This window comes from Bos indicus, chromosome 10 (assembly GCF_029378745.1).
Source record: "Bos indicus isolate NIAB-ARS_2022 breed Sahiwal x Tharparkar chromosome 10, NIAB-ARS_B.indTharparkar_mat_pri_1.0, whole genome shotgun sequence".
Lineage (NCBI taxonomy): Eukaryota > Metazoa > Chordata > Mammalia > Artiodactyla > Bovidae > Bos > Bos indicus.
Genome location: NC_091769.1, coordinates 102,551,048 through 102,569,912, shown reverse-complemented (window position 1 = coordinate 102,569,912; position 18,865 = coordinate 102,551,048). Strand labels below are relative to the sequence as shown.

Below are 18,865 nucleotides of genomic sequence, written 5' to 3'. Positions count from 1 at the left end.
GTAGTGTGTGTTTTGAAAAACATCCCAAGTAATTCTGATTTATTCTTTCTCATCTCCCAAACCAGACTTCTAAAAGTCAATGACAGAGGAAACTTAGAAAAGTTGACCTACACAAGGCTATTATATTGCACACATTCATAGTAACTAGAATCAAGAAGAGCGATAGATATAACATGTACTGTAAAAAGCTATTCAATAAATGGACATCAAAAATAAAAATGTTATGCAAACTAAGATCTGACTCCCAAACACAAGTTAAACTCTGACATTAAATTTAAGTAGCATAAAAGTAAATTTTATTCCAATCCCCAAAATATGGATATCATTAACTTACTGATGATTTAAGATTTTTAGAAATTATAAAAACTCTGTGATAGGTTTAAAATTGGGGGAATTATATTTTTAAAATTCACATTGCAATGAGACAAACTTCCTCTGCTTGGAAAGTAAGGTTAAGTTCAAACAGAAAGAATTATGGAGGTATTGGTCAATTCCACAGATGGCTCACCATGTCATCAGGCCAATATATTTCTAACTGCTGAATAGAGAGTCAATCAGAAAATATCCAAAATACGTAAACAGCTTCTATAACTCAATATCAAAACCACAAACAACCTGATTAAAAAATGAACTGAATAAACATTTTTCCGAACACATACAGATGGCCAACAGGCACATGAAGAGATGCTCAACAATGCTAATTAGGGAAATGCAAATCAAAACCACAATGAGGTGTCATCTCACACTGATCAGAATGGCTATCATAAGAAGCCTATAAATAATAAAGGCTGGAAAGGGTGTGGAGAAAAAGGGATCCTTGCACACTGCTGATGGGACTGTAGATTGGTGCAGCCACCATGGAAGTTCCATAAGCAACTAAAAACAGAATGGCCACATGATCCAGCAGTTTCACTCTTGGGTGTGTATCTGAGGAAAACGCAAACACTGAGTCAAAAAGATATATGGAGCCTAATGTTCATAGCAGTATTATTTACAGTAGTCATGATATGGAAGCAACCTAAGTGTCTGTCAAAGGATAAATGGATAAAGCAGATGTGGTGTATATATAAGATATATACTTAACTATAAAAAGGAAGGGATTTTTGCCATTTGCGACAACATGGATGGCCCTGGAGGACATTGTGCTTCGTGAAATAAGTCAGAGAAAGATACATACTCTGTGTTATCACTTATATGTGGAATCTAGGAATCAGAACAAACTAAAGAATATGAGAGAACAGAAACAGACGCACAGACACAGAGAGCAAATGAGTGGCCGCCAGGGGGGCAGCGCGGAGGGGAGTACAAGACAGGGACTAAGAAGTACGGACTGTCACGAGTGCAGTGAATACGCCACGAGGGCATGCTGTCCGCCACAGGGGATACAGCCAACGTTTTATGAGAATTTCAAATGGAGTATAATCTATAAAAATTTTGGATTAGCATGTTGTACATGTGAAAATAATATAATACTGTAACAGCTATACAGCAAATAAAAAGAGTCAATTTTTCTTTTAACTAAACACAGTTAAAGAACAAATCATACTCATAGGTTTTTGAGGGGAGCAGTTTACAGCAGGAAACTGAAGTAAAGGGGGCTACCAGGAGGGCACAGACGATCATCTTAAATCTATTCCACAATAGAGCTGGGCATATACAAAAAACACGTACACTGATCAAAAGAGAGGGAGAGAAAATAGATGGATATACAAGAGTTAAGAAGGAAAAAAGAGTACCGTGAGAAACGACGCTCTTTGTGAGAAAGACAACCTGTCTTCTAATGGAAGTGATGCAAAAAAGAAAAATCTGGTATCTATTATTATCTCTTTCTCTAATGATAAAATAAAAGATGCCAACCTAAGAAGGAAAAAAGAGAGATTTACAGAAAACTATATTTTGTTTTTCTTAATATGTAATATTATGGACAAAATGCCTGGAGCACTTAAATCATCTTTATGTAATGTGAAATTGCTGTTTTAAATACATAAACATTTTAACCTGGTAGTTACCAAGTGAGTTTCTCAAGGTTTCCTCCAAGAAAATATTTTCATTTTTTAATCAGAATTATGAAATAGAGACCAAAAATTAGTCTAAAAGGTTATTGCAAAATAAGATTAATTTAACTAATATTATCAAACATGGCATATTAATCAAAGAATTGGTCAACCTGCTCCTATTATAATATTCCAACAGGACAATTCACAAAGTCTCTTCTCTCTTTTTATTTTAAAGGTGTTTGATGTTCTGACTAGCTTGAATTCACTCATAAAATTTTCATACAACTACAGTAACACTCAAGAGATAATAAGAAAATTAATAACAAGAATGTATGACCACAATAGTAATTCATGTTATCATATATACAGTATGATAAACAACAAGAGAGGGAAAAAAAACAGAGTTAAGGGCATAAACTCGCTACTTGCCAGTCAAGTGAAAGTGAAGTCGCTCAGTCGTGTCCGACTTTTAGCCGCCCCATGGACTATAGCCTACCAGGCTCCTCTGTCCGTGGGATTCTCCAGGCAAGAATACTGGAGTGGGATGCCACTGCCTTCTCCATATAAATGTATTAATTTGTATAAATGTATAAATTATATAGTTATCGGGCAATATACTTACAAAAAGTTATACAAGAAGAAATCAATGTGAGTTAAGAGCTAGAAAGGAAGGTTTCAAAAAAAGAGGCAATCAGGTTTCTGTAGTGTAATGGTTATCATGTTCACCTCGAAAGAGGCAAATATATTATACTGTGACAGAAAGAAAGAAAGGAGCATTCAAATAAGGAAGAATGAAGACAGAGTATTCAAGAGACAGTAAAGAGACTAATTTGACTGGATTTAAATTAGAAAGTAGAGGAAGTTTGGATAAGCAAATTGGGAATAATTATGGAAGACCTGTGAAGTCAGAGATTTTAAGGGGCTTCCTATACCTATCTCATGGTACATTCCAGAGAAAGTCCTGTCTTCAGCACTGGTTCTCGCCTTGACTCTGGGAGATCCCTTCTGAGCCCTCGAGCCATGCTATTCCAGTGTGATTGGACAAATTCATCCCGACAAAGTGATTTATGGTGAACGTTTGTTTTTGTTAGGTGGAAATTTTTTTAAAAAATAACTTACAAAAATCTTAAAAAGTTTCTTTTTAAAATTTTCATTTTATATGTTTACTGCTGACATATAAAAATGCAATTAACTTTTAATCCCCTATCTAATAACTTTGCTAAATATATTTAATAGTTTACATACTGTTTTTGAATTTTCTACATATAAAATCATCTTAATATTGGCTTATCAGTTTTATTTCTTCCTTTCTCATCTCTGTACTGTTTATTTTCCTTTCTTGTACTTTGTTTTGTTGAGCAGGACCTACTGTGAAAAGCTGGACAGAAGTGACGACAGTGGTTATCCTAGTCTTCTGGATTTCAGAGGAAAGTTTCTGACAATTCACCCTGAAGTATGATGTTTGTGACAGGATCTTGGCAGATACTCTATCAGATTAAGGAAATTACCTTCTAATCCTAGTTTGCTTAGAGCTTGCTGTTTTTAACAAATACATGCTGAATTTCCTTAATACTTTGGCCACCTGATGTGAAGAGCTGACTCATCTGAAAAGACCCTGATGCTGGGAAAGATTGAGGGCAGGAGGAGAAGGGGACGACAGAGGATGAGATGGTTGAATGGCATCACTGACTTGATGGACATGAGTCTGAGTGAACTCTGGGAGTTGGTGATGGACAGGGAGGCCTGGCGTGCTTCAATTCATGGGGTCGCAAAGAATCAGACACGACTGAGCCACTGAACTGAACTGAATGGTCTGTTAGGAAACCGTTCACCAAAACCACCCACCGTGGCCAGGCATGGTGATAACAGCTGGCACGAGCAGTCTCACCACCAGAAGGTCCAATAACCGAAGACTAACCGGAAGATTTGGGGAGCGGCCAAGAGAAGGGAGGTGACAACCAGTTTATAATATGTCCTGCCAACCTTCCAGAAACCCTCCTGCTAGAAACCAGCTTGACTGAAAGATGCACGCGCCATCAGGAAAGGCCCTGGATCAGACCAAATATGGGCATGGGCAAGATCATCAGCCAGAAATAACTAGAAAGCTAACAGTACCACCTAAAACCTGAGACTAAGAACCACGTGGCAGAGCACTTCTCCTGGGCTCCCTTACCCTGCTGCTCTCTGCTTGAGCTCCTCTTTCCAATAAAGTCTTTTGCTTGTCAGTGCCTGCATCTTCTCAGACCATCTGTTTCTGAGTGCTAGACACAAGCTCAGGCTTCCCAGGTGGCGCCAGTGGTAAAGCTGCTCCCTGCCAAAGCGGGAGACATTAGAGACGCGGGTGTGATCTCTGGGCGGGGCAGATCCCCTGGAGGAGGGCACGGCAACCCACTCCAGTGTTCTTGCCTGGACGGAAGAGCCTGGGGGGTCACAAACAGTCAAGACACCGAAGCGACTTACCACAGCACAGCATATTCCAAAGAGATCAAATAATCCACTAGTGGTTAAAAAAAAAAAAAAGTGAAAATTTAGTAGTATACATATGGCCAAATAAGATAGATGATTTTCTATAAAAGAAATGATTCTCATAAGTCAAGATGGATATGCTTGAATATACACAAATAAAAACCTGCTGTGTTAAATTCAGCTAAGTTGTAGGATACAAGATCAACAAACAAAAATCAGTCATAATTGGAGAAATGTGGAGGAAAGGGAACCCTAAGCACTCCTGGTGGGAAAGTGAACTAGTGCTACCCCTGTGGCTTCATAGAAAACATTACGGAGGTTCCCAAAAATTAAAAAAATATTCTATGATCCAGCAATTCCATTTTGGGTATTTATCTGAAGAAAATGAAAACACAAACTTGAAAAGATACAAGTACCTCCATGCTGCATTAGCATTATTTACAAGAGCCAAGACACGGGGACAACCCAAGCGTCCATGGGTGAATGAATGGATAAAGAGAGTGTGGTATATATGTGTGATGAAGTATTATTCAGCCATAAGAAAGAATGAAATCCTGTCATCTGCAACATGATTGAAGCTTGATGGCATTATGCCAAGTCAATCAGCGCTGCTGCTGCTGCTGCTGAGTCACTCAGTCGAGTCCGACTCTGTGTGACCCCACAGACGGCAGCCGCCAGGCTCCCCGTCCCTGGGATTCTCCAGGCAAGAGCACTGGAATGGGTTGCCATTTCCTTCTCCAATGCGTGAAAGTGAAAAGTCAAAGTGAAGTCGCTCAGTCGTGTCCAACCCTCAGCGACCCCATGGACTGCAGCCCACCAGGCGCCTCCATCCATGGGATTTTCCAGGCGAGAGTAAGTACCATATAATCTCAGTAAGTACCATATATAATCACTAAGTACCATATAATCTTTCTTCTACGTAGAATCTAAAAAAAAAAGTAAAACAAACAAAAATAAAAATCATAATACAAAGAACAGATTGATAGTTGGCAGAGGCTGCGGTGGGGACATAGGAGAAATGGCTGAACGCAGGACAAAAGCAAAAAGAAAAAGTGTATTTGATGTAAAATACCCATAAAATTTTTGAATCATATTCAAAATATTGACTTAAGTATCTTTATATATGCTAATAAGTATGTTTATATACATTAATATATATGACATAGGTATATTTTATAGTATATTAAATTAAAAAAAAATTTTTTTTAATAGTATATTTAAAAACAATAATTCATACCTATTATTCTAAAAGAGTGAAAATAAAATACATTCTAAATCTTTGAAATGAACCCAAATATTAGCATATTCTTAGAAATTTGCATTAAAAATTTTAAAACCAAAAGCCAAAGGAAAAAAAAAATCAGTCATATTTCTATGCATTAACAATAAACAATCTGAAAAGGAAATTAAGAGGAGAACTTGATTTACAGTAACATAAAAAAGAATACAATGCTTAGGAATAAATTTAACCAAGGAGGCACAAGATTTGTCACTGAAAACTACAAAAATTGCTGAAAAAAATTAAGATACCCTAAATTAATGGAAAGACATCGTATCTTCATGGATTAATAGACCTAATATTGTTCAGAAGACAATCCTCCCCAAAGCAATCTACAGATTTCATACAATTCCTATTAAAATCCTAACTGTCTCTTTAGTAGAAATAAACAAGCAGATCCTAAAATTCAGATGGGATTGTCAGAGATTCCAAAAGTCAGAATATCTTATAACGAAGGGCAAAGTTGGAAAACTCACACTTCCCAATTGCAAAACTTGCTACAAAGTGACAGTGATCACAACAGTGTGCTGGCAGCCGGGATCAGTGGGACGGAACTGCAAGTCCAGAACAAACCCACACATGTGTCATCAGCTGAGTTTTGACAAGAATGCCAAGACTGCTCAATGGAGAAAGACGGTCTCTTCAACAAATAGTGCTGGGATACCTGTATACAGAGTATAATTGGATCCTTACCTCACGCCATATATAAACATTAACTTAAAATACACCAAAAAACCTACATATGAAAGCGGAAACCAGTGCTGTGGTGACCGTTTTGCAATGTGTACAAACGCTGAGTCATCACGTTGTACACCTGAAACTAACAGAACATGGTAAGTCAACTGTACCTCAAGTCAAAAAAAAGACCAAAAACTATACAGTCCTTAGAAGAAAACATGACCTGTGATTTGGCAAAGATTTCTTAGACACGACACCAAAAGCATGAACCACAAAAGAAAAATAGATGTATTGGACTCCATCAAAATTAACACTTCGTGCATTGCAGGACTATCAAAGTGTGAAAAGGCAAACACTAGAATGGGCAAAAGCATTTGCAAATCATATATCTGATAAAGGATCTAGTATCCAGAACATATAAATAATGCTTAAAACTCAACAGCAAAGAAAACAACCCAATTTTAAAAAGGACTTGAATAGACATTTCTCCAAATAGGATATACAAATGGCCAACAAATATATGAAAAGATGATCACTGTCATCAGTCACTAGGGAAATGCAAAGGAAGGTCACAGTGAGATACGACTTCACACATGCTAGGATGGCAACGTGAAAACAACGATAATGGAAAATATTAAGAGCTGACAAGGATGTCGAGAAACTGGACCTCTCGAGCATTGCTGAGGAACTGTAAAATGGTGCAGCTGCCGTGGAAAACAGTCTGGCAGTTCCTCATAAAGCTCAGCATAGAATTACTGATAACCCAGCGATTCTACACCTATGTATATAACAACACTTTAAGAAATGGAAAACGAGTATTCAAGAAAAACTTGTAAATAAATGTTCAGAGCAACACTAGTCACAACAGCCAAAACGTGGGAACGATCCAAATGCCATCTATGGCTGAGGGACAAACAGACTGCATTCATACAACTGACGACAGCCAGCCGTCAGAGGGACAAAGGATCACGTGACTGAGCCTGGAAAACATTATGCTCAGAAAAAGAAGCCAGACAAAAAAGGCTACATACTTCATGACTGCATTTACATGAAATATCCAGGATAGGTGAATCCATAGTCAGAAATAAGGTCAGTTGTTGCCAAGGACGGTGGGTGTCAGCAAATGGGGAGTGACTGTGTAATGGGCGCAGGCTCTCTTCTGTATCAATGAGCACTTTCTGGAACTAGAAAGCAGTCATGATGACTGTACAACTTTACGACTGTACTAAATACCACTGAATTGTGCACTCTGGTGAATTTTCAAATCAGATCAGTTGCTCAGTCGTGTCCGACTCTTTGTGACCCCATGAATCGCAGCACACCAGGCCTCCCTGTCCATCACCAACTCCCGGAGTTCACTCAGACTCGTGTCCATCGAGTCAGTGATGCCATCCAGCCATCTCATCCTCTGGCGTCCCCTTCTCCTCCTGCCCCCAATCCCTCCCAGCATCAGAGTCTTTTCCAATGAGTCAACTCTTCTCATGAGGTGGCCAAAGTAATGGAGTTTCAGCTTTAGCATCGTTCCTTCCAAAGAAATCCCAGGGCTGATCTCCTTCAGAATGGACTGGTTGGATCTCCTTGCAGTCCAAGGGACTCTCAAGAGTCTTCTCCAACACCACAGTTCAAAAGCATCAATTCTTCGGCGCTCAGCCTTCTTCACAGTCCAACTCTCACATCCATACATGACCACAGGAAAAACCATAGCCTTGACTAGACGGACCTTTGTTGGCAAAGTAATGTCTCTGCTTTTGAATGTGCTATCTAGGTTGGTCATAACTTTCCTTCCAAGGAGTAAGCGCCTGTTAATTTCATGGCTGCAGTCACCATCTGCAGTGGTTTTGGAGCCCAGAAAAATAAAGTCTGACACTGTTTCCACTGTTTCCCCATCTATTTCCCATGAAGTGGTGGGACTGGATGCCATGATCTTCGTTTTCTGAATGAAAGCCAACTTTTTCACTCTCCGCTCTCACTTTCATCAAGAGGCTTTTTAGTTCCTCTTCACTTTCTGCCATAAGGGTGGTGTCATCTGCATATCTGAGGTTATTGATATTTCTCCCGGAAATCTTGATTCCAGCTTGTGTTTCTTCCAGTCCAGCGCTTCTCATGATGTACTCTGCATATAAGTTAAATAAACAGGGTGACAATATACAGCCTTGATGTACTTCTTTTCCTATTTGGAACCAGTCTGTTGTTCCATGTCCAGTTCTAACTGTTGCTTCCTGACCTGCATACAAATTTCTCAAGAGGCAGGTCAGGTGGTCTGGTATTCCCATCTCTTTCAGAATTTCCCACAGTTTATTGTGATCCACACAGTCAAAGGCTTTGACATAGTCAATAAAGCAGAAATAGATGTTTTTCTGGAACTCTTGCTTTTTCCATGATCCAGTGGATGTTGGCAATTTGATCTCTGGTTCCTCTGCCTTTTCTAAAACCAGCTTGAACATCAGGAAGTTCACGGTTCATGTATTGCTGAAGCCTGGCTTGGAGAATTTTGAGCTTTACTTTACTAGCATGTGAGATGAGTGCAATTGTGTGGTAGTTTGAGCATTCTTTGGCATTGCCTTTCTTTGGGATTGGAATGAAAACTGACTTTTTCCAGTCCTGTGGCCATTGCTGAGTTTTCCAGATTTGCTGGCATATTGAGTGCAGCACTTTCACAGCATCATCTTTCAGGATTTGGAATAGCTCAACTGGAATTCCATCACCTCCACTAGCTTTGTTCGTAGTGATGCTTTCTAAGGCCCACTTGACTTCACATTCCAGGATGTCTGGCTCTAGGTCAGTGATCACACCATCGTGATTACCTGGGTAAACATCTCTAGTGACACTGTGAAACTGTTCTAGAGAACAATCTGGCAATTTGTAACAGGAGCTATAAAGTTAGTCAAGTACTTTGCAAATTCAGTCAGGAGATTATACTTATAAAAGAACACTCAGAGTAGAAGCAGGAAATAATTTGAAATAAAAGATAATCATAGTCATGACTGCTAACGTCAGACACTATGAACTAATTTAAAAATCAATTAAAGAGCAGAGCTAGATGAACTATTATTATTACCTAAATACAATGGAATATATGTATATATCTTTATGTGTATATGTATGTGTATATATATATTTTAATGACAACTACATAACCATTTAATAAGTTAAAACACATGTAAGAAATAATGTCAAAGTAAATCACAAAACAGTGCTCACACTGATTTCAACTCTCTGTGTATATATTGAAAAGAATTCAGAATAAGATTTTAAAACTCTTTTAAAAAGGAATTGTAGGGAATTCCCTGGCAGTCCAGAGGTTAGGACTCTGTGCTTCCACTGCAGGGGGCATGGGATGGGCATGGGTTTGATCCCTGTTCGGCGAACTAGGAACCTGCATGCCACATAACATGGCCAAGAAAAAAACTTGTAGAAAGTAGTAATTTTCCAGTCACATCTACCCAAAGACTGGTTGGGAGGTAAGAGAGTGATAACAATTTTTACAGAATAAACTGTAAGTAGAAGAAAATCTTAAGTGATCAAATTAAGATATTTTATCTTAGTAAGATTCTGACCTTACCATACACATCTTTTTGTTGAGCTAAAAAGTTTTGAAGCCAATCCTCCAACAAGATTTGGAGGAAATATTTTTTCACTGTATTTAAAGTATTAGCCATATCCTTGTAAACACAAACAGTTTTACATAGTATTTCAGTCAAGGTACATGGATAGGCTTTAAAACATCAAGGAAGGAAAATCAATTAAATGTAAATAAACTATATGTTCATATAGATGCAGAAATACGAATAATTGTCATAAGACCGATTTTAAAATATAACACTGTGCAGATCTCACCATACAAACAACCCATGCACGAGTAAACGCCTAAACGCTGCTCTGAAGAGCTGCTGCCATGGAAGCCGTCCTTACAAGTAAACAAAAGCAAAGTGGAGCTCCCAGACATTCTGTGTGTTCAGGAGTTGAGGCAGGGAGGTTTAAACAGCAGAGGCAGTGCAAAGTACAGTTTAGGAGAGCCGGCCAGTTCCTAATTCTGTCAACTACCAAAATGTTTTCTTCTACAACTTGAAAATCTACCAATTAGAGGGTTATGCAAATAAACAGGTATTTCCACTTATCATAATCAATATCTCTGAAACAATTAAGCAGTCAAACCTTATTACCCAGTACTATGAATCTGTTCCATTTTTTTTTCAATTCCCTCCTAAAACCTAAATGAAGCAAATTGCAACTGGAAGGAACGGAAAAGCAAGCAGCACTGAGCCTTCTACCGCGCAGTCTTTATTACTTCCAGAACCCATTTTTCAAATCTTGATCTTCCCTCTCTTCTAATCAAAGTTTCATTTACTAGTTTAACAAAATATTATCTTTTCTCACTTCTCAAAAAATTTTAACATTCGTAAGAACTGATAGCATTTTAAAAAATCAACTCACCTAAATTTATTTTTAATGGAGAACAAAAGAAGCTTTTGAATGTGTTCTTTAGAATATGTAAAATCTACTTTTCTTTAAAATTTTACCACCATTATACTTTCTCTTTATATGTGTAAAACTTTACTATATATTCATTTGTTAGAGATTATAATAATGAAGATGCAAATTGAGCCTTGTAAATAAATATATTTAAAGAAATCTTTTCAGCATAATACTTATCAACTGATTCTTACTTTGCTTCAATTTATGGAAATCACCAGCTCGATCCTTAGTAGCCTGCTTTAGAACTTCTGCTTGAATTCTGGGTTCATTCTCCAAGTTAGGGCCTGGAATTAAACGCTGGAGAGGATTGGAAAGATTCTGTTTTGAAGTTCTAGAGTTTCCATTGTGGTTTATATGAGAATCTAAGGCAAAAATAATCAAATTAAGGTCATATTTTGCATAAAAATTTCATAAGACCTACTTGAGAAAAGTAAGACACACTGTTATCTGATACTGGGTTAGCAGGTAGGTTTTTTTTTTTTAAGCTTTATTTTATTTCTTTAATCAAAGCTTATAACCAATGTGATTTTAGTTGTGTGATGTTTACTGACCATTCCCAGGTAGATATCTTTAGTGCTGATTATAAACTCATTCGCCAACTGTATACATTGTTTCTCAGTCACTCACTCTCTGAGACCTCAGGGACCAACGGAAAGGCAGCGATATCTGTATCTTCCCTCCAAATTCCAAATAGCTGTCAGAAATCTCCAAAATCCATAAGGCTTTTAGAACTTCTATTCTCAAAGCCATTTTCATCTACACAGTGACACACTCCTGATTCTTATTAGTATCTCCTGGATATATCTTTTCTTTCCTTCACTTCTCTTTTTAACTCATCAAATAATTGATTTAGATCTTTATTACAATGAATTTTATTCATATCAATTCTCATTTTAGGGGAACATTCCTGTAAAACTAAGTATTCAGTAGAAAACAAATAGAAAAGTAGAGAGTAGGGAGCTGAATATAGATGGATCTCTTAACTTTAGAAGGCCTCTGGGAGACACACTTGAACACATTCTGAAGAAGGTACACGCACGCACACCAGGAGTGTTGAAAGGGAAGGCAGTCCAGAGCGGCAGGACAGACAACTCTTCTGCTCTTAATAGTCCATTAGACAAAGTTAATTTTATAATGATTTCTCCCTGAGCTTTTATCAGTCATTTGACAATACATAATGTTAACTAGAAGAATGAATGATACTTCACTGTGCTCCTGAATGACATGTTTTATTCCCTATATAACAATATGTAACCAGTACACTGATTTTCAAATGGAATTTTAAGAATAAGACTTCATACCTGGAACCATATTTGGGGAGAGAGGTTGTCCAGTTGGAAGATGGGAGATTACTTGATGACTTTCATATTGAGAAAAGGAAACAGGGGGTTTCTTTAAAGCTAAAAGAAAAAAAAAAAAAAAGAGATCCATATTATCCCCAGTAATATTATGGTTTATAAAACCAACCACCATGAATGTATTTACACTGCATTAATCCTATGATGCTTATTCTAATTTTGTAATCCTTATAGTTGGTATATTAACAATTTATGGTTACTAATTGGAATATTGTACCATCCATAACAGATTTTGGTGATCAATAAATCTGACCAGAATACAAGACAGGAAATCTGTCTTGTTCACCACTACCTTCTCAATACCTAGAATAGTGCCTGGCATATAACAGGAGCTCAATTAAAATTTGATGAATGAATAAATAAATGAGTCTCTTCAGATATAGTGAAAACTTGTTGGGATTCTCTTCTCCTGTAAGAAATGAAGGCAACAGGCAAACAGGTTAATTTTCACTCATTGCACCACAACCTTGGGCAGCTTAATGTGACAGAAAGGCAGAGAACAAGATGAAAACTACAGAGAAGGGAAACAGATAAAGAGGGGAGAACTGAAAGTCATCTATGAACACCCAGATGTTCAAGCTGGACTTAGGAAAGGCAGAGGAACAAGAGACCAAATTGCCAACATCTGTTGGATCACTGAGAAAGCAAGAGAGTTCCAAAAAACCATCTACTTCTGCTTATTGACTACACCAAAGCCTTTGACTGTGTGGATCACAATAAACTGTGGAAAATTCTGAAAGAGATGGGAGTACCAGACCACCTGACCTGCCTCCTGAGAAAGCTGTATGCAGTTCAAGAAGCAACAATTAGAACTGGACATGGAACAACAGACTGGTTCCAAATTGGGAAAGGAGTACGTCAAGGCTGTATATTGTCAGCCTGCTTATTTAACTTATATGCTGAGTACATCATGTGAAATGCTGGGCTTGATGAAGCACAAGCTGGAATCAAGACTGTTGGGAGAAATATCAATAACCTCAGATATGCAGATGACACCACCCTTATAGCAGAAAGCGAAGAAATAGAGCCTCTTGATTAAAGTGAAAGAGGAGAGTGAAAAAGTTGGCTTAAAACTCAACATTCAGAAAACTAAGATCATGGCATCTGGTCCCATCACTTGATGGAAAACAGATGGGGAAACAGTGGAAACAGTGACAGACTTTATTTTCTTGGGCTCCAAAATCACTGCAGATGGTGACTGCAGCCATGAAATTAAAAGATGCTTACTCCTTGGAAGGAAAGTTATGACCAACCTAGACAGCATATTAAAAAGCAGAGACATTACTTTGCCGACAAAGCTCTGTCTAGTCAAAGCTATGGTTTTTCCAGTAGTCATGTATGGATGTGAGAGTTAGACCATAAAGAAGGCTGTGTGCCGAAGAATTGATGCTTTTGAACTGTGGTGCTGGAGAAGACTCTTGAGAGTCCCTTGGACTGCAAGGAGATCAAACCAGTCAATCCTAAAGGAAATCAGTCCAAAATGTTTATTGGAGTAACTGATGTTGAAGCCAAAACTCCAATACTTTGGCCACCTGATGCGAAGAACTGACTCATTGGAAAAGACACCAATGCTGGGGAAGACTGAAGGTGGGAAGAGAAGGGGATGACAGAGGATGAGATGGTTGGATGGCATCACCGACTCAATGGACATTAGTTTGGGTAAACTCCGGGAGCTGGTGATGGACAGGGAGTTCTGGCGTGCTGCAGTCCATGGGATCGCAAAGAGTTGGACACGACTGAGAGACTGAACTGAACTGATCTATAAGATACAGTTATGGCCCATTTTATTCTTCTAAAACTTTGGTGTGGCAGATACGATGCTTCATGACCCTATTTCATTATATTTTTCCTAGGCATAGAGGAAGATTAGCCTTCCTTATGGTTACAGGCCATGAAACTGGGTTCCAGTCATGAGAATGTAAGTGAAATTGAATGTGCCTCTTCTAAGTGTGCCAATAAAATCTCCTGTGCAAATCAACTACAATCTCTCTTCCCTTCTGCCACAAATTTGGAGGCTACCTATGAAAATGGTGGCATCAAATAATGTAAGGAGACATAGCTTGGAGGAGAGCTGCAACGAGAGTCATCCAACCTGCATCAGACCGCAAAGTGAACCTTTACATAAACAAAACTTTATTGCTTTAAGCAACTGCAATTTGGACATTATTTGTTAATACACCACCGCCTTGTCAATCCCATCTAGTATGCGTGGGTTATTTTTATAATCCTCAAAGTTTGTTTCAGTGACTGTATTTCATCATTTTTTTCATTATTTATTGTGTATTTATTATTATATAGATTTCCAAATTTAAGGGCCCAAGAAGCTTAAAATGCACCCTAATACAGCAACCCATTCAAAGTTACAGAAAGCTGAGGTTTTCTGTATCTCACTGGCTGCCCTTTCCTTGTTTGTATTCCCAGCTGCAATGCTCAACACCCACATCTGTACATAAGGCAACTGAGCAGCTGACACCTTTAAAGAGCAGTACTTTGAAGGCCTAACAACACAATTTTGACTTGCTAACTGCCTCTGAGGACACTAAGCATCTAGTAGATATACTGGGAGGAGGAGTCAGTCACAATCTGCAAATCTGTCGATCAGTGCTGGACCCCAGCTGGCCTCAGTACTATATAAACCAAAGACAAAAGAGGTACTTTCAAGATTAAACAAGAAGTGATCATACATGTTACATGTTCTTAGGTTATGCAATAATCCCTCCTGCTCAAGAGCAAGCTGACTATTTGGAGGAGAAACTACGCAAATTTACATAGGTAGAAAGAGCGGGATTAAAAAGAGCCTTTACATATGGATTTGATACCTGGTTGGGCAACTCTGCGGTGCAGCGCAGCCCAAAAACAAAACCCAGCCTTTATACACCATCCCCATCCGCCAGTGTTCAGAACCGATAGACAGGCGTATCTGCAGGTACTGCCTGTTCACCTCCACACCACTGCAATAAAGCGATTACAGCAATAAAGCGAGTCACATGCAGTTTTTTGGTTTCCTAGGACGTATAAAAGCTATGTTTACATGATACAGTAGTCTATTAAATGTTCAGTTGTGTTATGTCTAAAAAAATCAATGTACACACCTTAATTTTATTTATTTTTGTTGGCATTTTTTTTTTAATTTATTTATTTACACACCTTAATTTTAAAACACTTCATTGCTAAAAAACATTAACCGTTACCTGAGCCTTGAGCAAGTTGTAATCTTTTTGCTGGTACAGGGTTTGAAATATTGCAAGAGGTACCAAAATGCGACACAGAGACATGAAGTGAGCAAATGCTGTCGGGAAAATGGCACTCACAGATTTGCTTGACACAGGGTTGCCACAAACATTCAATTTGTAAAAAACACAATCTGTGAAGTGCAGTAAAGCTAAGCACACTAAAACATGGCTTGTCTGTACTAGAAACCACACAGTCATCCCTCGGTATCCGCGGGGGACTAGCTCAGGACACCCCTACCCCACGCTCAAGTCCCTGAGTTCTCTTTATCCACGGCCCTCTATCGGAGGGTTCACACGACCAGAGTGTAGGCAGCACACAATCCCGGGCAGGGTGGCTCCATCGACGAGGAGTCCAAGGACACAACTGTGGTCCTATGGAGCCTTGTGAGTGTGATGCGAATACTACATTTCCATCAAAGTTCAGAAAAGTAGAGAAGCAGGAAGAGATGTAAAATGAGCTGCAATTCCCCCACTTAAAGATAAGCACTGCTACCCTTTCAAGATTATCTGTTTTGTTTTTTCCTGTACATTACACAATATACCTTAAAATTATGATACTATTAAATATACTGTTTTATAATTGGGTTGTTTAATATTTTATACATATTTTTCTGTGCCATCTCAATTTCTTCTATAACATTCCTAAATGGTATCATAGTACTGAATCAAAACTTCCAACTTCACAGGTTTGACTTGAAAGATCTGGGTCAAGGATTGCCACAGTACTTCACAGGGCCATCTGCATCAGTAAGCTAATTGGTGGACAGACTTTTTACTACTGAGGAAAAAGTAATGTGCGTTCTGTAAATACTTTGGGTTCTATGCTTTTGCTTTGACTTTTTTTGCTCTCCTAGAAAAGTTCCTTCAAAAAAACACTCTAGTCTTGCTTTTTTTAGGGGAAAGGTGATTTATTTACACCCAAGACAAGATAGAGGCTTTCCCAGGAGCCAGAACTAATAGCTACAGTTAGTGGTACCAAAAAAAAGTGAAGATCCAAAAAATTACTAGTGGACCTGGACTACTAATCTTGGTCTGCAGTTTTGTATAGAGTTTCAGATATTTTTTCTACACATATACAAGTATCTAATTTTAATCACAAAAATGAGATTCTATTGTACTTGCTCCCTTGTAACCTGCTTTTTTTCATGAAAAAAAAAAAATCATAGATATATTGGGAATTCCCTGGCAGCCCAGTAGCCAGGACTCCACACTTTCACTGCCGAGGGCCCAGGTTCAGTCCCTGGTTGGGGAACTAAGATCCCACATGCTACACAGTACGGCCAAAAGCAAGCATAGTTATACGTTAATTAAACTAGTCAACATCATTTGTTTCAGGACTATATACCACATTTTATGGATAGAACACATTTAATGACCTAATAAGCTTATCTGTAACATTTATATGGTTTTAAATTTATCATGATAAATAATTTTATGGTGAGCATTCTTGTATTTTATGGTGAGCATTCTTGTAACTAGATAGAGTAAATTCTTAGCTTCCCTGGTGGCTCAGAGGATAAAGCGTCTGCCTGCAATACAGGAGACCCAGGTTCAACCCCTGGATTGGGAAGATCCCCTGGAGAAGGAAATGGCAACCCACTCTGGTATTCTTGCTTGGAAAATCCCATGGATGGAGAAGCCTGGTAGGCTATGGTCCATGGGGTCACAAAGAGTCAGACACGACTGAGCGAGTTCACTCCCACTAAGCACTAGGTTGATGACTATGTGCACTTCTTTAAAAAATTAAGAAAAACTAAATAAATGTGAGCTTGAAATAAATGTGAGCTAAAGTATGGGGAAAAAATCAGACATTGAAAGACTGAAAAGAATTACATATAATATTAAAGTTATTTGTACATTACGATCCTTGGAGAAGGGAACGGCTACCCACTCCAGTATTCTGGCCTGGAGAATTCCAAGGACTGTATGGTATGGGGTGGCAGAGTCAGACACAACTGAGCAACTTTTACTTCACTTCATATATTACGATATATTTTACCCAGGACCTCTCCACAGGGGACCACAAAGAGCCAGGGGAAAATACAGAAGGCAAGAGAGCACTGCTGCCACCAGGTAATGCCATTACTACACTGCTAAATATACATCACTGAGAAGACCATTATCAAGGAAGATTACCAAAGATAAACAGAAGCAAAGAGGAACTAAACAGCCTCTTGATGAAAGTGAAAGAGGAGAGTGGAAACAGTTGGCTTAATACTCAACATTCAAAGAACTAAGATCATGGCATCCAGTCCCTTCACTTCATGGCAAAGAGAGGAGGAAACAGTGGAAATGGTGACAAACTACTTCTGGGCTCCAAAGTCACTGCAGACGGTGACGCAGCCATGGACTAGGACGCTTACTCCTTGGAAGGAAAGCTATGACCAACCTACATAGCGTATTCAAAAGCAGAGGCATTACTCTGCCCACAAAGGTCCGTCTAGTCAAAGCTATGGTTTTTCCAGTAGTCACGTATGGATGTGAAAGTTGGACTATAAAGAAGACTGAGCACCAAAGAACTGATGCTTTTGAACTGTGGTGTTGGAAAAGACTCTTGAGAGTCCCTTGGACTGAAGGGAGATCAAACCAGTCCATCCTAAAGGAAATCAGTCCTGAATATTTATTGGAGGGACTGATGCTGAGGCTGAAGTTCTAATATTTTGACCACCTGATTTGAAGAGCTGACTCACTGCAAAAGACCCTGATGCTGGGAAAGACTGAAGGCAGGACGAGAAGGGGACAACAGAGGATGAGATGGTTGGATGGCATCACCGACTCAGTGGAGATGAGTTTAAGCAAACTCCAGGAGATGGTGAAGGGAGGGGAGCCTGGCATGCTGCAGTCCATGGGGTCACAAAGAGTCAGACATGACTGAGTGACTGAACAACATAAAAATGATAAAACTTGTTTAACCATAAAGACAGGATACAAAGCCCCTAGAGCAGATAGCTTTTATCCTACCACTATGATACTGGGTTTTGTATTTTTTTTAATAAAGGAGAGCTATTGATTTGGAAATTCAATCATTCAACAATAGTTATTAAGTGTCTACTATATGCAGGGTCTCCCTGGTGGCTCAGTGGTAAAGAATCCCCCTACCAATGCAGAAGATGCAGGTTCAATCCCTGGGTTAGGAAGATCCCCTGGAGAAGGAAATGGCAACCCACTTCAGTATTCTTGCCTGGGAAATCCCATGGACAGAGGACCCTGGCTGGCTACAGTCCATGGGGTTGTAGAAGAGCTGGAATGACTTAGTGGTAGACAAAACAGACCAAGTTATAAAACAACAAATGAATTAATAAGTATCTATAGCAATAGATAATGCAAATGTCAGAGTAAAAATGTTATGCATGAAGTAAAATAGGGACATGTGATAAA

General features: G+C 38.7%; 1 protein-coding gene across 2 annotated transcripts in view; it reads right to left on the bottom strand.

The window, feature by feature from the left end:
* GOLM2 (golgi membrane protein 2) overlaps positions 1–18,865 on the bottom strand; it is an 88,950-nt gene that overhangs the window by 9,783 nt on the left and 60,302 nt on the right. For both annotated transcript variants that reach the window (XM_019969396.2, XM_019969399.2), the window contains exons 7-8: positions 12,198–12,296; positions 11,088–11,258 (exon numbers count right to left, since the gene is read on the bottom strand). In XM_019969396.2, the coding sequence (XP_019824955.2) occupies positions 11,088–11,258; positions 12,198–12,296 (270 nt within the window). The remainder of the gene's footprint in view (positions 1–11,087; positions 11,259–12,197; positions 12,297–18,865) is intronic.